The 17636-nt window shown below is 33.7% G+C and overlaps 1 protein-coding gene across 5 annotated transcripts in view; it reads left to right on the top strand.

Annotated features, from left to right (window-relative positions):
• LRRFIP2 (LRR binding FLII interacting protein 2) overlaps window positions 1-17636 on the top strand; it is a 60580-nt gene that overhangs the window by 17026 nt on the left and 25918 nt on the right. For 4 of the 5 annotated variants that reach the window (XM_050915818.1, XM_050915816.1, XM_050915817.1 and 1 more), the window contains exon 3: window positions 4367-4453. In XM_050915818.1, coding sequence (XP_050771775.1) covers window positions 4367-4453 — 87 coding nt within the window. Of the gene's footprint in view, window positions 1-4366; window positions 4454-5946; window positions 5998-8823; window positions 8878-8967; window positions 9013-12761; window positions 12804-14360; window positions 14427-15544; window positions 15620-16373; window positions 16422-16505; window positions 16551-17636 lie in introns of all 5 variants that reach the window. The other variant, XM_050915814.1, reaches the window with a different exon arrangement.

Genomic DNA, 17636 nt, shown 5'->3' with positions numbered 1-17636 from the left:
TGAGCTGATTAATGAATCACCTTCTCTACAGTATGAAAATTAAAAATACTATTGCTTTCTGGTTAATTCCTTCTTGCAAGTAAGGGGAAGGAGAAAGATGCCTGTCTACACTACGGAGACAGATGTTGTGCCTCTCCTTGCTCAACATGGAGGGAAGCTTCTGCCATATCAATTCTGTGTTACTAGTATGTTTCTTACCTTGGTAAAGAACTTGATCATTGCTGTGAAGAGATAAAAAACACATCAGAAAGGAGAGACTCCAGACTCAATCTTTACAGAGGCATTCAAATTAAAATCTGGTCTCTTTCCCTTTCTCCTTTCTTTCTTGCCAAAAATATCTTGGATTTAACTGAAGAACTAAATGTTATCCTTGGAAGTTGAGATAAAATGGTTTGAAAGGTTTTCAAAAGATTGTGGCAGAATATGTATTAAAAAAAGATGAAAAAATGGAGTAAGCAGAGATGGTTTTCTAAATGACTGTAAGTAGTTGTTAGTAACTGGTTTTTAGGTGAAAATGAGGAAACTGACTGTGTCACCTGTAATGGAAGGAGAACATTCTCTTGCTACCCCTATGTTGACTAAACATATGCCATAAAATAACCTAATCAAAGTGAGTACTGCTTCAAGGTAGTAGCTTAACTGCTTGAAAACAGCCAGAACCATCATATTCTTCTAGAATGAAATGCTGTTTATGTAGGTTCAAGGAAACATTACTTTTTTTTTTGCATGTGATGCTTTTTGGTACCGATTTGGAAATGAAGAATTCCAGAACTCAGCAGTGAACAGATGGCTTTGTTTTGTTACTCAGAGCAGAGCTAATACCCAAAGAAGCGCAGATATGGCATTTGGTTTAAAATCACATATTTGTCTTTAGGGTAGAAGGTAAAAGATAAGGAGTAGTATGAGTGTGTTCATATACAAGGAAAACTTACAGATTTAGCTATTAATCCTTTATGATTTAGTTCTTTTTTTCCCTATCCAAACAAAGTCTTGAGGGCCTCTTGCTTGTGTTTCTATCCAATCTCTTTTGTTACAAAGATCTTGTCTGTAGTCCTCTATTTCCTTTCTTGATCAATTCTCTGAATAAATTCCATGCAAAATTTTTGTATCTATGCCTAATGGCTCCTGTTAGCCCTCCAGAATATATAACCAAGCGATTTCTTTCCATTTTAGCCACCAGTGTAGGTGTACTGGTATGGTGCTAACAGGTTTGGATACCTCATCTCTTATTTGCAGTTGAAGTGTTCAAGATACTTCAGCTATTACATTTCTTTTTAGCGGTTGGAAGTCCCCTTTAGAAACTTCTAAAATAAAGTGCCAGATTTGCTAGATCTTGGGACAGTCCACAGTTGAATTTTTACTTCAGGAAAATAGGAATTTGGTATATCACTTTTTAACAAGCTGTACTTCAATTAGGTGATATTGTAATATATCTTTATCATAAATAATGTATTTTATGTGTCTGGTCTAAAGACTGTATAGAGGATAATGACCACCAAAACTGAAATCAAGACTGTAGTGGCCAGTCTGTACTTTTTTAAGACTGGAATTAGAACGCAACCTGGACTGACTCCCAAGCTCCTATGAGCAAGCAATAGTGATGTATTTGGAATGCTCTTCAATTCAAATACTAATTGAATTAGAAAAGCATTATAACATGACTGCCTGTGCTTTTGCTGTTTTTCTCCAAAAAATAAAAAGTAGTCTAGATTTTCTTTCTGTGCTGCTTCTATAGTCCAAACAGCATCATCTTTTCAACTCTGTTCTCTATCCAAAGCTGTTATGGCACTGTATTTCCCTTAGCAGATATCTAAAGACTTTATTTCAACATAGTTGAAGAATTTAATTTGTGAAGAGTTTGTTGGTGGAAACTTGTTTCTCACCTTTTATGGGCTTTTTTCAGTAACACAGCAGAGGGAACAGCAGCACCCAAGAAGAAAACGATGTCCTTTTGAATTATGGTTATTTCTTTATTAATGTTAATTTTGAATTTCAATTACACAGTTCTCAAGATTTGTATGAGTGCTCTATTAATAACATGAGGTCTGCTCTCTAACAATTCTGCTGAGACTAAAGAATTATTCAGTATGATGGCCTTTCAAATGGTAATGTCATTTGTCTCTTGCTCTAAGGTTTGGTGAAGGAAGCCAGAAAACTGCACTTTCAGTTAACTTGTCAACTTCTTTGTCTTTTTGAAATTGTGTACTTTTTAGAGGAATCTAGTTGCTCAGATTAATAATGAATGTAATACTAAACCATTTTTTGCTAAAAATTTTCTCTAAAAAGATAAGATTTTTTTCTTCAATTATAGGCACCCATTTTATGACAAATGTTTGTAGAATTCTCCTGTGTTTTATCAAGGGTTTAGTAAATCGGAAGAAATTGAGTTTCCCCTCTACTGTAGGAATGTGAAAGTTAGGTCTCTGGCTGTAGGACTAGGAGGGAGTGGTGAAATGTGAATTGATTTTTAGTGTGAATCAGTAAATGAATGAACTTTCTATCTTTAACAATAAAGCCTTGCCAGAGTCTAAAGGCTAGATGCATATATCTGCTAATCTATAGACAGAACTAAACCCAGACATATCAGCTGTTTGAGTCCTTTCTCTTTCTGTGCTACATATGTGTCTATGTGAAAGTTTATATGCCACAGAGCTATGATGACAGAAAATTACAGAGTAGGGCTGCAAGTGAGAAAAGACTTCCTGTTGCATGGGAATTCCCTTGCTTTTTCTTGTGTGCTGTCATCAGGTAGGAAGAAGGGTAGCTTTATGCTGCTCTGAAAAAGGATTACATCGCGGCAGTCAAGACTTGGAATCATTTCATCCGAGTATGTAAAATATAGAAAAACAATCTTAATGAGTCATTTGAAGTTAAGACAAACTATTGTAAGAAATAAAGCTATAATGTGTTTGCCTTCTTTCTTGTCATTATTTGATAGATATTTTTGTACTTGTAGTTTAATCATAATTTAAACTGAGTTAAATACCCCTTCCTTTTTCCTGAAGCACAGAAAAAGATTATTGGCAATTGTCATGAATTTTACAGGTTTCTAATGTTTTGCATAAACCTATGCTGTGATAGTGGCAAAAGCAGAAAAAAACCTATCCTTAACCAAAGGCAAAATCCCATTGAATTCTACACTTTTAAGAAGTTCTATAAAACTAAATGTTTTGGATGTTAAGAGTTCTGAATTTTTGGCTGCTGGTGTTTCTCATAAGTTTTTAATTAACATTACATAGACAACTGGAATTTTTGGTGGAAAACCTGTCTTCAGTGGTTTAATAGTTCAAGAATTTAAGACAAAATTTTCCTCAACTCATTCAAACATGAAAAAATTGAGCTTGTGTTTTCCTCAACTATTAGCTTTATGTCAAAAATTATTGTCTTATGTAATTGACTAACTGATTAAATTTGAGGTAGCATTTAGGATCTGAAAGACAATGTGTTTCTTTTTTGGTTAAGGCTGGATAGAAAGTGGAGAAAATATATAGTTGTATCTGCCAATAACCAGGTTTCACAAGCAGTACAGAGGTAAAAGCTTTTTGCCACTGAAAAGGGGGAGGTCTTGCTACTGTTTGTCCTGCCCGTCCCTTTTGCTGGGTCTGGTGTTCATAAGATCCTTGTACAAGCCAATTCATTTCACTAACACAGCAGAAAACTCAGAAAGCTACTTTTTGTTGTTGTTGTTAACTTTCTGCTATGGTAGTTTAGTTAAATTGGCTTGCAGCAGATTCTGAGTGCTGGAGCTGTGTCTGACGAAGATGTTGGGAGTGTAAGGGCTTGAATGGAAAGCTAGGGAAGTCCCTTTTTGGTGATGGTGAATGTTTAAGCTAGTTCTTGAGGAACTTTAACCTTAAATTTCTTTCTTACATTTTGTCTAACAATCAATTTGATTTTGATTGCTGTTTGAAGTAATTTGACTTCTAAGTGATGTTTGCTTTTTGAAGTAATTCCAAATGATAGCAGAGCCTTTAAATATGACATGAACAGTAGTAGTTTAATATCTTTGGTTTGATTCTTTCTTTTTTGTTTTAATGTCTGTGGCCAAAGATTTTGCAGGTGTATACGTGCCTGTTTAAATACTGTTAAAGTCCACAAGACATGAATTTTTAGATTTAGTGATAGCAATATTTCTGAACTCAGTGCTTATATCAACATGTAATTTTTTTGACTAGTAATGATATCTGTAAAGTTAGGTATATATCCTTTCTGAAATTTCATTCTGAGAACTCTGACTTCTTTACTACTTATGTATTGTGATGTTAGAATCTTAATGTGTTTTTGTGAAGAGATTATTAAATTGAGTACTCAAACCATTGTACAAAAAATGTGGTTTTAACTTTCAGTATTTTCAATTTGCTTGTAGGCAGAAGCCAGGCTTGCAGCCAAACGGGCAGCTCGAGCAGAAGCAAGAGATATACGTATGAGAGAGCTGGAGCGACAGCAAAAAGAGGTAGTGTAAATCATCAGGAATTATTGCAAACCTTTACTAAAATTCTTAATGTATTTTATTTCTGTACTTGCATCAGATTTTGTTTCTTGGTGTAATTCAGCTGTGTGCTAGTATTTTCAGCATCAGGCAACTGTTAGCTTCTCTCTCTCCCCCCATACCCTCCTCTTTCCCCTTAGCTTATATATCTAAAAGGATAACTTGCTTTGTATTTACCTGTGGATAGCATCTCACAAAATATTAATCTGAACATTCATTTTGAACTTCCTTAATAGTTATACTCATATTGTGGAAAAAAATCTGCTATACGAAATAGGCTGTTAGCACTCTTGCTTTCAAATGAAAAATAAAACATTTTTAATGTGATTTTAAATTCTAGCTTTACAGGCAAAATCAGATGCTTGGATGTTTTACCTCTAACAAACGCAGAAAATTCAATGCTAGCAATCAAAATTGGACAAAGATTAATCTAAATGTTTATCTTTAGATATTTGAAGGGCTGAGGCGTTCTTATTACTGCTTATTTGATTTTAAATGAGCAGAAGAGAGAACATAATGACAATGTCCAGAACTCGGGCTTGCATAAATAATTTTGCATAGAGAGGAACAGTTTTCAACTTCTAATGTGAAGTTTAATATTGTGTGGATTTGAATTACTAGATTTGTGGCTGAATCAGCTGGTGACTTTCATGCTTTTATAAGAATAATTACTTAATATGTGGCAGTTTCTTTGCTTGTTGCTGGGCAAAAGGTCCATGTCAATATGGATAACTGGCAGCACAGTGTAAATAATAAACATGACTGTGCCCAAGATGTACACTGCCTAATGTATAGGATAAACAACTATGAAAAATTAGAGAGAATTACTTTGCTCTATTTTCAATGTAGTTATAATATACTTAGTAACAGGATAATTTGGATATGTGACTTTGGATATGCAGTTTTCAGTTAATTTTTTCCCATATGGATTGTACCGAAAATATTCACAATAAATACCTATTGTCAGGATCTTTCTTTTAAAAAAATTAATAGAATTGGGATAATATTTATGCATACGGTTGTGTGTTGCCTTACACATTTCTCCTAAAAAAGTTTGCATTTCTTAAGCAAAAAAACTTAGGAACGAGATTTTCAGCAGTCTGGTTATTTCATGGTTATTGTATTTGGTTCAGGTTTTGACATAGCATGCAAAAGATTGAGAATTTATTATTTATTATTATTACATTCAAATCCATGTAAATGCTGATAGTTGGGGTTTTTTTGGCTGTGGTAATAACAAGTGCAATTTACAAAACATGTTTTTGCCTCAATTTTATATGGTTCTCATTATTCCATACTTTCAGTTTTATAACTGCTCTAGGTATCTGATATTACACTGAAGATTACATGGCAATTAACTTAGATACTTCCAAATTTTTTATTTAGGAATCCAGTCTTGTGTGGTGACTAATCTATATTGTAAATGGTTTGTTTGTTTTTGTTTTTACATTCTGTAGTTTTCTCAGCACTCATATGATAGAAAATGGGCTCATATCCAGAAATGGATGGTAGGGTAAAACCACCTGTTGTGCACGTTTTTGCCACTCAGAGAACTAACATAGGATTTGGAGGAAGTAATTTACTAACGGTTTGCTGTGTGTCATTTCAAAGTGTTTTATTACTGAAAACAATTATGTATAAACTATGTATGGATGTGGATATGCAGGGTACTTTATGACAGCAAAAGACAAACTATGAAATGAAATGCTTTTCTTAAAATGTTTTTTGTTTCCACCATGTGCTGGCTTAAAGTCATTAATCTATTTAAAGTGCAATTACATTAGTTTCAATCTAGGTGAACATCTATTCAATAGTAAATGTTTTTATCTCAGTTAACTTCTGGGGTTTGTTTGGTTTGTTTTTTTTTTCTTAGCAGACTTGCCTTTTTTTTGTTTCCTCTTTGAGTAATGTGGCAAATGCTAGTCTTTTCACTGATGATTAAAGTCACTTCAATGACTTAAAAAAATTAATTGTAAAAGATTTAAAAAAACCCTCAAACTCAAAAAAACACCCCATGCATCACTTGCATCCTTTTACCCCTTGCCCCCCATTTTCAATTAATAATGATAAAATATTTGACTGTTCATTTATTTAGATTAAATCCACTAAGTAGGAAGGAGTAGAGATAGTTGAGTTACAATCTGAGAAAGCTGTTGTTCAATTTATACTAATTTAGTGCAATGTTTCTTTAGAGAGTTTTTCACAAACTTCATGTGCCTCTTAAAAAGGCACATGGGAGATGTGAGTTTGTTTTTAGGAAAGTGTTCACTGTGTGAATGTTTTGAATCAAGAAGATTTGAGTAATACATGCCGAGACTAACCATAATTTCAAATAGTTAAAACTACCATGACAGTTAATCAGCACTTCTGTTGAGAAATCCTAGAACTGTCATTAGAATTTTAATTGCAAAAGTTGTGCTGACTTTATATTGTCTCTTTGTCTAGCTGACATTTGTGTGCATAGTAGTTCTCATGTCACTTACAGAGGACAACATAGGTTTCTGTTATCTCTTGGTGGAATGCACATTTGAATGCTTTTTTGCTGGACAGCACGGGTTTCCAAACCGTGGAACACAGATTGAGTTTGTAAGCAATCTCACTTTGAAATTAATGCCACCTTCTTTTTGCACTCATAAGAGGCACATCTGCTGCAGGAGGTTTCTGAGCAGATGTGCACTCCTTTCCTGTATTGGGAGACCTAACTTCTGTCTTAAAGTGCATATTTCAAACTTAAATTCTTAGAAATGAAGCTTAGAAATTCTTAGAAATAGTAGCTACTAGCAGCAGCTGTCTGTTTGCAATATGTACTATAGTACTTACTTTATCCTTTGACCTGAATATGCTGAACACTTAACACTGACTTTCTATTTTCTGATTGTATGTCAGGAAGAGACTTGTTACCCTAAGTAAATTACCTACAAAAATGTACAGAAAATTGTATCAGAAGCTGAAGTTTTGCAGTATGTGAGCATGTTATTAGCTGGTGTGTTATACCGGCAATTAAGAGGAATCATATAAATAGCAAACTATCTGCTTGCAAGCTGCAGATGTTATTAACAGGTATTTGGCCATTTAGACCACAGGCACAAAGTATATTTAAAATTGGCAGTGATCTGACTATAATGTGTTGAAAAGTTATATAGCATAAATGTTCATTTTAAACCTCAAAGTAGACACGATAGAGAGGAAGACCAAAATGTCATTATGAAATTAACCTCTCTTTTTTTTCCCCTCTTTGGGAAATTATTTTCTTGCATAGTGTTAACTAGGCCTCTTGAGTAGTCACAAAATAATATTAAACAAGTTAATGTATCCAGTGATAATGTAGAAAATAACCACGTGACCATAAGCAGTATGAAAGCCAGCTTTAGACTTTAGATATCCATCCATGATCTGGAGGCTGAGCTTTTAACTCTAAAGATAACTGGCTTACAATCTTTAGAATAGTTTGGCATAGTGAAAACTGTAGGAAGTGAGTCAGTTAAGGAAGGATTCCTAGTTTTAGAGCCCTGTTGTAGCCTTCAAATGGGATAGTTTAAAATTAAGGTTGTTATTAACATGCTTACCTACTGTAATTAAAAATTTTAGAAGCTTATGGCATGTGAAACATTTTAATGTTTAATTTTAAATTAGTTGTATTTTTGTACTGCTGCTTCTCACATATTCCTTTGTGTGAGCCAAAATGAACATTCTCTGATCTTTCAACAGAACAAAAGATATTAATGTGCCTTAGCTAGTTGTCCTCCCCCAAATTTTCTAAGTTGAGTTTATTATTTTCACTGTCATTGTAGAGCAGAACTACCTATAGAACTTTTAATTGATCAATTTGCTTAAGAAGCTTTGTTCCTATAATAGAGGAGAAAATCTGAAATATGTATGAGGAAACTGAGAATGATCATCTCTATTAGGGCTAAAATACCTTTGTAAAATGTTCACAATCTGACTGTAGTAATTATATAGTAAATTTCTCACTGGTGTACTTCTAATTTTGTAAAGCTTTTAAATTTTTTTTATTTTTACTTTAATTCTTAATTTAAAAAATATTTTTTCTGCATTAATACAGTAATCAGAAGAAAGATTGACTACTGAACACTAACTATTAATTATATTAACCCCCCTCATTTACATCTCCTAATGTAGTGTGTTGGCATAGTTACCCAAATCAGGTGAAATCACAGTTCTTCTGACTTTAATGAGTTCACTTGCCACAATGGATTATTCAAAATAATACATAGCATTAAAAGTGCTAACAGCATGTTGCTCGTCTTTACTTGCTTTTACTTTGTCATCTTTTTTTTTTTCTGTGAAATAACTCTGCATTTCTTCTTTCTCAGGAAGATTCAGAGAGGGCCAGGTATTCTCACCGGTCCAGTCGACATTCATATTTGGTTTGTGTTCAAACTGTATACTTCTCCTTTTCCATCATGGCCTTTTTAAAAAAAAAAAAAAAGTTTGGGTTTTGGTTTCATTTTTCTTAGGGAGTGGATGATGCTTTAAGTCTTCCAAGTATTAGCAGTTTTAGAGTCAGTATTTTAAGTCACATATAATGTTAAAGTTCATCTGGTATTTTATTTCCATCAATGTTAACAAGGTAGTTTATTTTTATGTATTTCAATCCTTGCATTTAAAAAGAATCTCAGTTGTCACATTTTAATTCTTTGACTATGTTTTTACTATAAATACTTTGTGCTTTTTTTCCTTTTCTGCATATATTTATTTACAGTATTTTTTCATTGCTGAAAATAATTGAGTAGGTGTTTGGAAACTGTTTGGAAATATATGTAGTTCAACAATCAATTATTTGGAATAACATATATTTAATGACAAGTTTTAAGTGTCATCCTTTAGTGTTATTCCAGTCTAATATGATTTATTTATTTTTTAAAAAGCTGAGTAATTGTACTCAGACTTCAGATATTGCCAACTAGTAAGAATTAATTGGCTTGTCTTGAAATGGTAGAGTATTAAGATTCCTACGCAAGTTGTCAATTGTCTTATGATTACTACTACACGTCAAATCTTATGGTCAGATGTGAAGGTGCTGTTAATGATCAAACACTGGTCTAGTTTAGATAAGTCTAAAGGGGAAAAAAATCTGTTTCCCATTTTCCCTGTTTGTCTCGGAAATTCTGCAAACAGGCAAATTTTATTTAATAAATACTACTGCTGACTCAGTCATCCTGAATCAATGCCACTTCCTGAAGATGAGTAATACTGGTTTGTAACTTGGGCTTTCATTCCAAACTGATGCTGATCGTCGTCTGCTCACTGTTGTGTCTTTGCTTGCACTTTAAGTATTATTGTGTTTCTATAATATTTGTGGAAGAAAAAGTAGTAGTACCTTAGGATACAACTTGAAGAGTTTGGTATGATGCAGGGTTTTATTTCTTTGAGAATATGGGGATATATTATTTATTGGTGGCAAAGACTTACCTGAATGCTGCAAGATATCCCAAAGACTGCTAATAGAAGTATTTATTGTATTGTATTAGCTCTCCTATATCCTCTTTAGGTCATACACAGTGCTAAAGAATGGTTTTATTGAGGGTTTGTAAACATTTTCCTGTTATTAGTAGATCTGCCTAGAAATCAGCTTGTCATTGATCTGGATATATAGGCCAGGAGAGGGAGAAATTACTAAAATAAAAGGGTTGGTTTTGTTTATTTTGGAGGGTGGAATAAGTTGTTTCTTTGTGTGACTTTAAAAAAAAAAAAGTGATTGTCACTAAGAGGTTTCAGCAATTAAATGTAATCTTTGATTAACTGAATTTTGTGTAAAGTCTTGCAAGTCCTGGTGTTAAGTGTTTCTGCAATTTATCGCACAGATATTTTTACCAAATAAATCGTTTAAATCGGATAGTGTTGACTACTTTGCAAACAGTAAATGGTTTACAGAAAAAGCATGTAAAATATGCTATGTGGCAACACTTATAAACTTGTGAGCTGGTACAGGTTTGCTCAGATCTGCTCTTGCCTTGGTTAACATAAAAAATATGCTAACATGGAGATTAAGTAATTTACTCTTGGCTAAAGAATAGGGCTTGAACTCAGCAGAAAAATGAGCTCATTTTTGGGGGGCTTACCCAGAATTTCTTTGACTGCCTTGGTTATTTTGTGCCTTTCAGTGAAGATTAACAGTTATCATTAGAGCTTTTTAAAACTATTTTTTATATTGATATATTTTTACAATTTCATTCTTAAGAGTTCTTTGGATGTCAGTGGGTCTCACAGGAACAGAGCAAGTACCTCCAGAAGGAGAGATCTTGTGGTGTGTAGCCTGGAATGAGCATGCTTTGATGTGTTCACATTATAACGTTTTCTGTGTCTACTTACCAAAGCAGTAGTTTGGTGAAAGCATGCCTCTTTATAGAAAACGGTATTAATTGGACTGCTGCAATGATTGATGTAATCAAACACTTTGTGATAGCAAGTTTGAGGGCTCAAAGAAAGTGGTAAGTGTTCTGTCTTGAAGATAACCTCAAGTTTGAAGGGAGTTGGTCTCTCCAGTCTCTCTTCTAATGTCCCCAAAAGAGAAGTAAAATAAAATGGCAAAGGTTGTGCATCAACCTTGATAGGTACAAAGATGTTGCGAAAAGTTATGGCGGGAAACCTTTTTTTCTCAGTTATGTTGCAATGTTAGTCCTACAGTCAAGGCTGGAATACAAACAGAAATTTTACTTTTTCATAAATGAATATTTCTATATATTTTGTGGTATTCCTAGTTTAGGCAACTTAAATATTTGTTAGTAGACTGTTAAGCTGTTAATAGTTAAGGTATAAGTTAAGTGTTGTGATGATAATGATTATCTGAGTGATCTGAATCCATTTTCTGACAGCCAGGTTGCTTATCGGTAGCTATTAGCTACTGATTATTAGCTCCTATTAAAGATAAAAACTGTTTTAAAAAAAATAAATGGTTGAGTTGGTTAAAACAGGTACAGCATCCTATGGGTCCTGTATGGTAATACTTTTAGCAATGCAAAAAAGTACCATAGTCTGTAAATTACATTAATAATATTAAATTATTATTTAATATAGTATGAATATTGGATATATTGGAACTACTGACATAATATGAAAACAATATGAAATAATATGAACTAAACTTGGCCTATATTAATTTATAAAAAAAATTTAAAATCTAAAACCAGGGAATTTTTGTTGTTAATTTGATCTCTAGAAGGAATTTTCAGACGTATCAATAGATAAGAAGAAATTATTTTTCTTGTAATCCTCTCAGTAGTTCTCATGTTGAAAATTACACTGGGTAATACTGTAGCATGCTATTAGTATATCATGTAATGTTCTCAAACTACCTTCAATTTCTGTGTTTTGTGTTTTAAGAAGGCTTGGGATGACACTAAGTAACATTTTGGATTGTGCATTACCTACAGTCAGAATAGCTAAGTTATGCATGTGAAATTTTAAATGAACTGGAAAAAACAAGCTTGCTTTGAAAATTAAGATTTGTATGTTAAAAAATGAATGTATGAACTCCACAAACTTTGCCGTTGTTGAGTGACAAGAAACATGGGGACACTGGCAAAGCTATTAGTACAAAGCTGTTTTCATAAGTATTGTTAAGAGTTGCCAAATCTAGTAGACCAGCAGTCTCTTTACACACAGGTGGCCCTTTCATCCCATTATTCCTCCTTTTTCACCCACTTGCTCCTTCTGAAAACACCTTTATCCCTCCCCTTCCCCACCTTTGATTCCTCCACTGATCCCAAGACACTGTTACCCTGCATCCTGTAATGTCTTCCATGCCCTGTAGGCAGTAACCTCCCTCAGTCTGTAAGGTGCCCTGGAGAGCCCCCACGTTGTGATGGGTTTCACACCTTGACAGCGGGGCTGACTGATGGTCCTCTGGGCTCTTTTGCCTGTGTGGAGATGAGCCTTTTATCACATAACCTAAAAAATACTGTCTCAGTTTAATACAATCTACCGTATGAGACTTTGCTTAATTATTTAAAATTTTGTTACCAAAACCACATGAAATATTTCACATAACCTACTGCTGTTCAAAATTATCTCAGTTTTCAGAAACTGGGATGCTGTTGGGGGGGAAATAGTTGTTATTAAAAAGTGTTCCAGTCTCAGAATGCCCTTTAGATTGAGTAAATGGCATTCCTTCATGTATAAATTTTCATAATTAGTAGAATATGTTTTCTTGTAATTTTCTTTTAAGTCGTTTTAGTCATTCTTTGGAAAAAAGCTAATTTTTATCCTTTTTTTAACTTCATGATTTTAATTTCATTTTCTTTTACTTCAGTATGACAGTGCTAAGGATAGATCTGCAAGACACTTGATCCCTGTATGTTAACACTTTGCATGTCTTTGAGTGAAGACTGCTTTTGTGCTTTGTTTTTAAGGTGTAATGACAGTAACTAGTTACTTTGAATTATTGATTTTAAGTATATAAATTTGTACTATCACACTTTCAGACGTAGAATAGCAGTACAATTCTAACACTTTCCATAGAATGCATGTATAAACTTTTTCTGGGAGAAAATCTAATGAAGTCACAGATTACAGACAGCTATCTTACAGTAAGCTCTTTTCAGTATTTATCTGTTATTTCTAAACTTGTAGTGAAGTGACATATACAGTTTATACTTGGAGGACATACTTTAAAAAAAAAAAAAAAAAAGAGTGTGTATGCATATATTTGTGTTCTCCATTTCCATATTGTCATGGTTTAACCCTAGCTGGCAACTTAGCACCACACAGCCACTCGCTCACTCCCCCAGCATCAGGATGGGGGAAAGAATAGGAAGAGCAAAAGTGAGAAAACTCACGGGTTGAGATAAAGACAGTTTAACAGGTAAAGCAAAAGCCGTACGTGCAAGCAAAGCAAAACAAGGAATTCATTCACCACTTCCCATCGGCAGGCAGGTGTTCAGCCATCTCCACGAAAGCAGGGCTCCATCATGCGTAACGGTTACTTGGGAAGACAAATGCCATCACTCTGAATGTCACCCCTTTCCTTCTTCCCCCAGCTTTATATGCTGAGCATGACGTCATATGGTATGGAATATCCCTTTGGTCAGTTGGGGTCAGCTGTCCCAGCTGTGTCCCCTCCCAACTTCTTGTGCACCCCCAGCCTACTCACTGGTGGGGTGGTGTGAGAAACAGAAAGTCTTGACTCTGTGTAAGCACTCCTCAGCAATAACTAAAACATCCCTGTATTATCAACATTATTCTCACACTAAATCCAAAATACAGCATTGTACCAGCTACTAGGAAGAAAATGAACTCTGTCCCAGCTGAAACCAGGATACATACAGAAACTTTATCTAATGGAAAATTATTTCAGTCCTGAGAAAAAGCAGGTGGTTTACATACCTTTACATAAAAAAAAAAAATCCTTCTTATTGTTATGAAGTGATAGTAGTGTGCATCACATTTTCATTGGTATTATGCCAAGTAAGATTTGTGTGTGTCTCCTTAAGCAAAGACAAGCACCAAGTACCACTAAAAGGACTACGTAAGCAGCTTAAAAAGCTGAATTTGTTTAAACAGCAGTGTTACCTGAATTAGCTACAGATAGGCAAACACAATATTGTGCTTAAAATAGTCTGTAATGTTAAGCTTTTTTAGTTTATTTATTAGTTTTACATTTTTTTGTGAAATATGAACACTGGTTTAAGCCAAGTCTGTTAATCAGAGATAAGCTTGGTTATAGTTTCACTTATCAGTTCTTTTTTACACAGCGGTAGAAGCCTATTATTCTAATCATGTAGTTAGATTTTTCTGTGGTGTTTCTGTCGTAGGTGATAAAAATCTTAAATCCTTATGTTAGATTTCTTTATATTTTAAGATTGAAGATGCTGTTATATAGTGGTATTAATTTTCTAAATTTTATTCTTAGAGTCATGCTTACAGTGAATCTCATAGTTCAAAGAAGAAAGCTGCTTATTCCCATAAAGATCTATTGGTTAGTTTTCTACTATAATATTTATTACAAATGCACTAACTGTATAGAGTTACATACTGATATAGTTATGGATAAATTTATTAGGTTGCTGACATATGCATAAATCTTTTCAGGAAAAAAAAAAAACGCTCTAGTATTGACCAAATTCTGACCTGAACTTGAGTGTTTGAAACGGTGTTCATGGCAGTGGAATCCCATGAATGGAATCAGCTGAATAGAAATCATGTTCTGTTGGAGGCCGGGGGAAGGCTCTTGGAAATATTTAAAAGTGGCACTTCTGGATTAAATTTTATTCAGTCAGAATGGAGATACGTGTTCTATTATTTACACTTTGTCCCCTATCAGAGATATTTTAACTGTTCTCTCAGTTCTTAAATGAGTAGTATGAAGCTTTCTGCCTCCTGTGGCCTATTGAGATATGAAGCACTACATTCTGAAAGCACTACTTTTTGCCATGTCTTCATCTCTCTGTTTTTCTTTCTTTATATGTGTATATCAAGTTTTTCCTCACATATGCATATATATGCAATTTGTGTAGGAAGTGTCAAAAAACAACAGAAATAAGCCAAAGTATAATTGCTACACTTTCAGCATGCACACTTGGTGTAAAGAACAGTGGTAGGATACAGACTAACGCTGATCATATAAACATGCATCCTCTATTAAATTCTTAGGAATTTCTGTCCTCTCTCCCCAAATGCTGTGATTCAGGATGGTATCTAATGGGAAAAAAGATCAAGGAAATCATTGTATTAATTATTAGCAAGTTTTGTCAAATGTTTTTCATGTATTTCATGCTGCACTTGTCAGGGTTTATCTAAACTTGTCAGGGTTTTCTTATTTATTAGGGAGAAAAAAAACCCAAACTATTTACTACTTTGGGCATGGCATTAAAAATACAGATAAGGCTGATAGAGTACATAAGTAGCTTTTGGGTTTTTTACGCTTTACTTCCTTCAGAAAGTTATATGGATTTTGGGTCAACCATAGGGAAAATTTTTACAGCTTTCTGTACAAGTTCTAAGCTTGGGAACGTTTGGGCAATGTTGAGATAGAACTTTTATTTACAAGATCTACAGATGCGACCTTTGTTTTCTCTTTTCTTTTTCCCCCCACAGAGTGGAATTTACTATGATCAAAGAAATTATAGCAGCCTTAGATATAGTAAACCAGTTCCTTCCTACCATACTCGGGTCTGTCTCCTCTTCCTGTATTAATTTTTTAATGTATATAAAATACATGTATTTGGTTTTGCTTATTTATGCTATATGAAGCAAACTTCTCTCTCTTTCCATCTATAACACTGCAAATTATTACAGCTAATAGTTGCAATTGTATTTCTTGCTTTTAAGGGTTGCCTTTTGTGAAATGAATGGATAACATGCAAGTTACTCTGTTCTGCGTATCTGGGGTTTTAAATTTAAAATGACTTCTCTTTCATGATTGCTGTATGATATAAAACAACTAGCAGCTGTAACACTTGCTTTTTCAAAGTCCTATTTTTAAAAAACAACAACAACAAAAAGTCTTAAAAGTTTAGCACCGATGTACTACTTTCTTCTACAGTAATATAGATGATAAATCAATGGTCTGTCATGAGATGAGTAGTATCTTCCAGCACCTGCAGCTACTGCCATGGTCAGGTTTTAAATAAGTAGCTAGAGGAAATTGATGTGTCTTTTGAAAACTACTTAATTTCTTATCATTCTCTTCTACAAATCTTCTGATAAAAACACTAGATTGCTTTAATGTTTTAGATTATGATTTCAAATATAACTGTTTTCTTGGCATGTTTATCCACACTTTTCTTAAAGTTCCTGTCTATTATAGATGTAAAATGTATTATTTCAATCTTTAGAACTTTTGGGGAATATAGAGCAATAGGTAAAAAAATTTAATGTACGCAGAAAAAGTGTTTCTGACTTTTTTTTATTCTTCACACTACAGTCATCTTCTCTATACAGTGATCCAGTGGCAACAACTAGGAGTTACAGGGTTAGTACAATGTAAAATAATATCTTGCTTATCTTAGATGTTTGAATGGCCCTCAGAAATATAAAATTACACTTTTCTTCATAGGTGTCTCCTTCTGTAAACACTGGCTTGATAAGAAGTATCAGTTTGGTTCGTAAGCACCATTTGCATGGTTGCCTTAAACTTGTATTGTATGGCCATGAGGCTTGACAGTATTACATGTGCATTTTTTTCATATTTTGAAATAAAGCTGCAGCTTGTGTGTGTCATTTTGTGGAGGCATTCAGTTTAATGTTTTAAACATTGTTAAATTGCCTCTTTAAAGTATTTTAGTAGTTGCTGTTTTACTGATCTTTTTCTAGACAAGCATAAAGTTTATGGATACAACAATGATGTTGAAGAACACTGGGATTACAACAAGTTGATCCAAGCATACTAAATAACAACTGCATGTATGATACTAAAAAAAGTATTTAAACAAGTTAAGCATTTGAATGGGAAAAATCATTGTCAGGAGATTACAGAAAGTTGTGGTAAATACACTTTAAATACTTTCAAATAAGATGCCATATTTAAATTTAATAATCATACAAAAGTGTAATAGGATGAAAACCTAATCTGCATCTTTACAAAATAAAAAGTAGTTAGAAGTGCCATAAGAATGGCTAAGATAGCTCTACAAAAAGTTGACGTCTTTAAAAAGTGACATGCAGGCCTGAAACTTTATGCCTTTTGCTACTACAGTAGTTCAAATCCAACTTATACTGCCATTTAGAGACATGCTAAACCTATGTAGAAAATTGTCAAGTAGTATTATGTAATATTTTTATGTAGTTAGTGAGGTCTTGTTCTGCACTTGGATTGCAAACAGAGATAATTTACTTCTTTTGGCTTTGTGTATATTCTCGAGAAAACATTAGAATATCCAGTGAGAGAACAAGACCATAATGACTGCTATTACATATAATATACATATACTTCTAATTTCTGCTAGAGATCTCTTCATAGGTAGGAGGAAAGCAGCATGAGACTGTAATTCTTTTTTTTAATTGCATTGGCCAGAGCTGCTTTTATTATCCACTGCATAAATAGATTTCAGTCTTGCACCTTGAAACATTCTCCTTCAGGAAAACCTGCATGGGTGAACACAAAGTAAAACTGATAAGCGTACAATATAGCTTCAGTTCCCAGGGTGGATTAAAACTTCTGAAAGCTTTCAGAACAGTGGAAACAAAA

This window comes from Gymnogyps californianus, chromosome 2, assembly GCF_018139145.2.
Source record: "Gymnogyps californianus isolate 813 chromosome 2, ASM1813914v2, whole genome shotgun sequence".
NCBI lineage: Eukaryota > Metazoa > Chordata > Aves > Accipitriformes > Cathartidae > Gymnogyps > Gymnogyps californianus.
The sequence above is the reverse complement of the archived record's forward strand: the minus strand, read 5'-3'. Positions and strand labels throughout refer to the sequence as shown.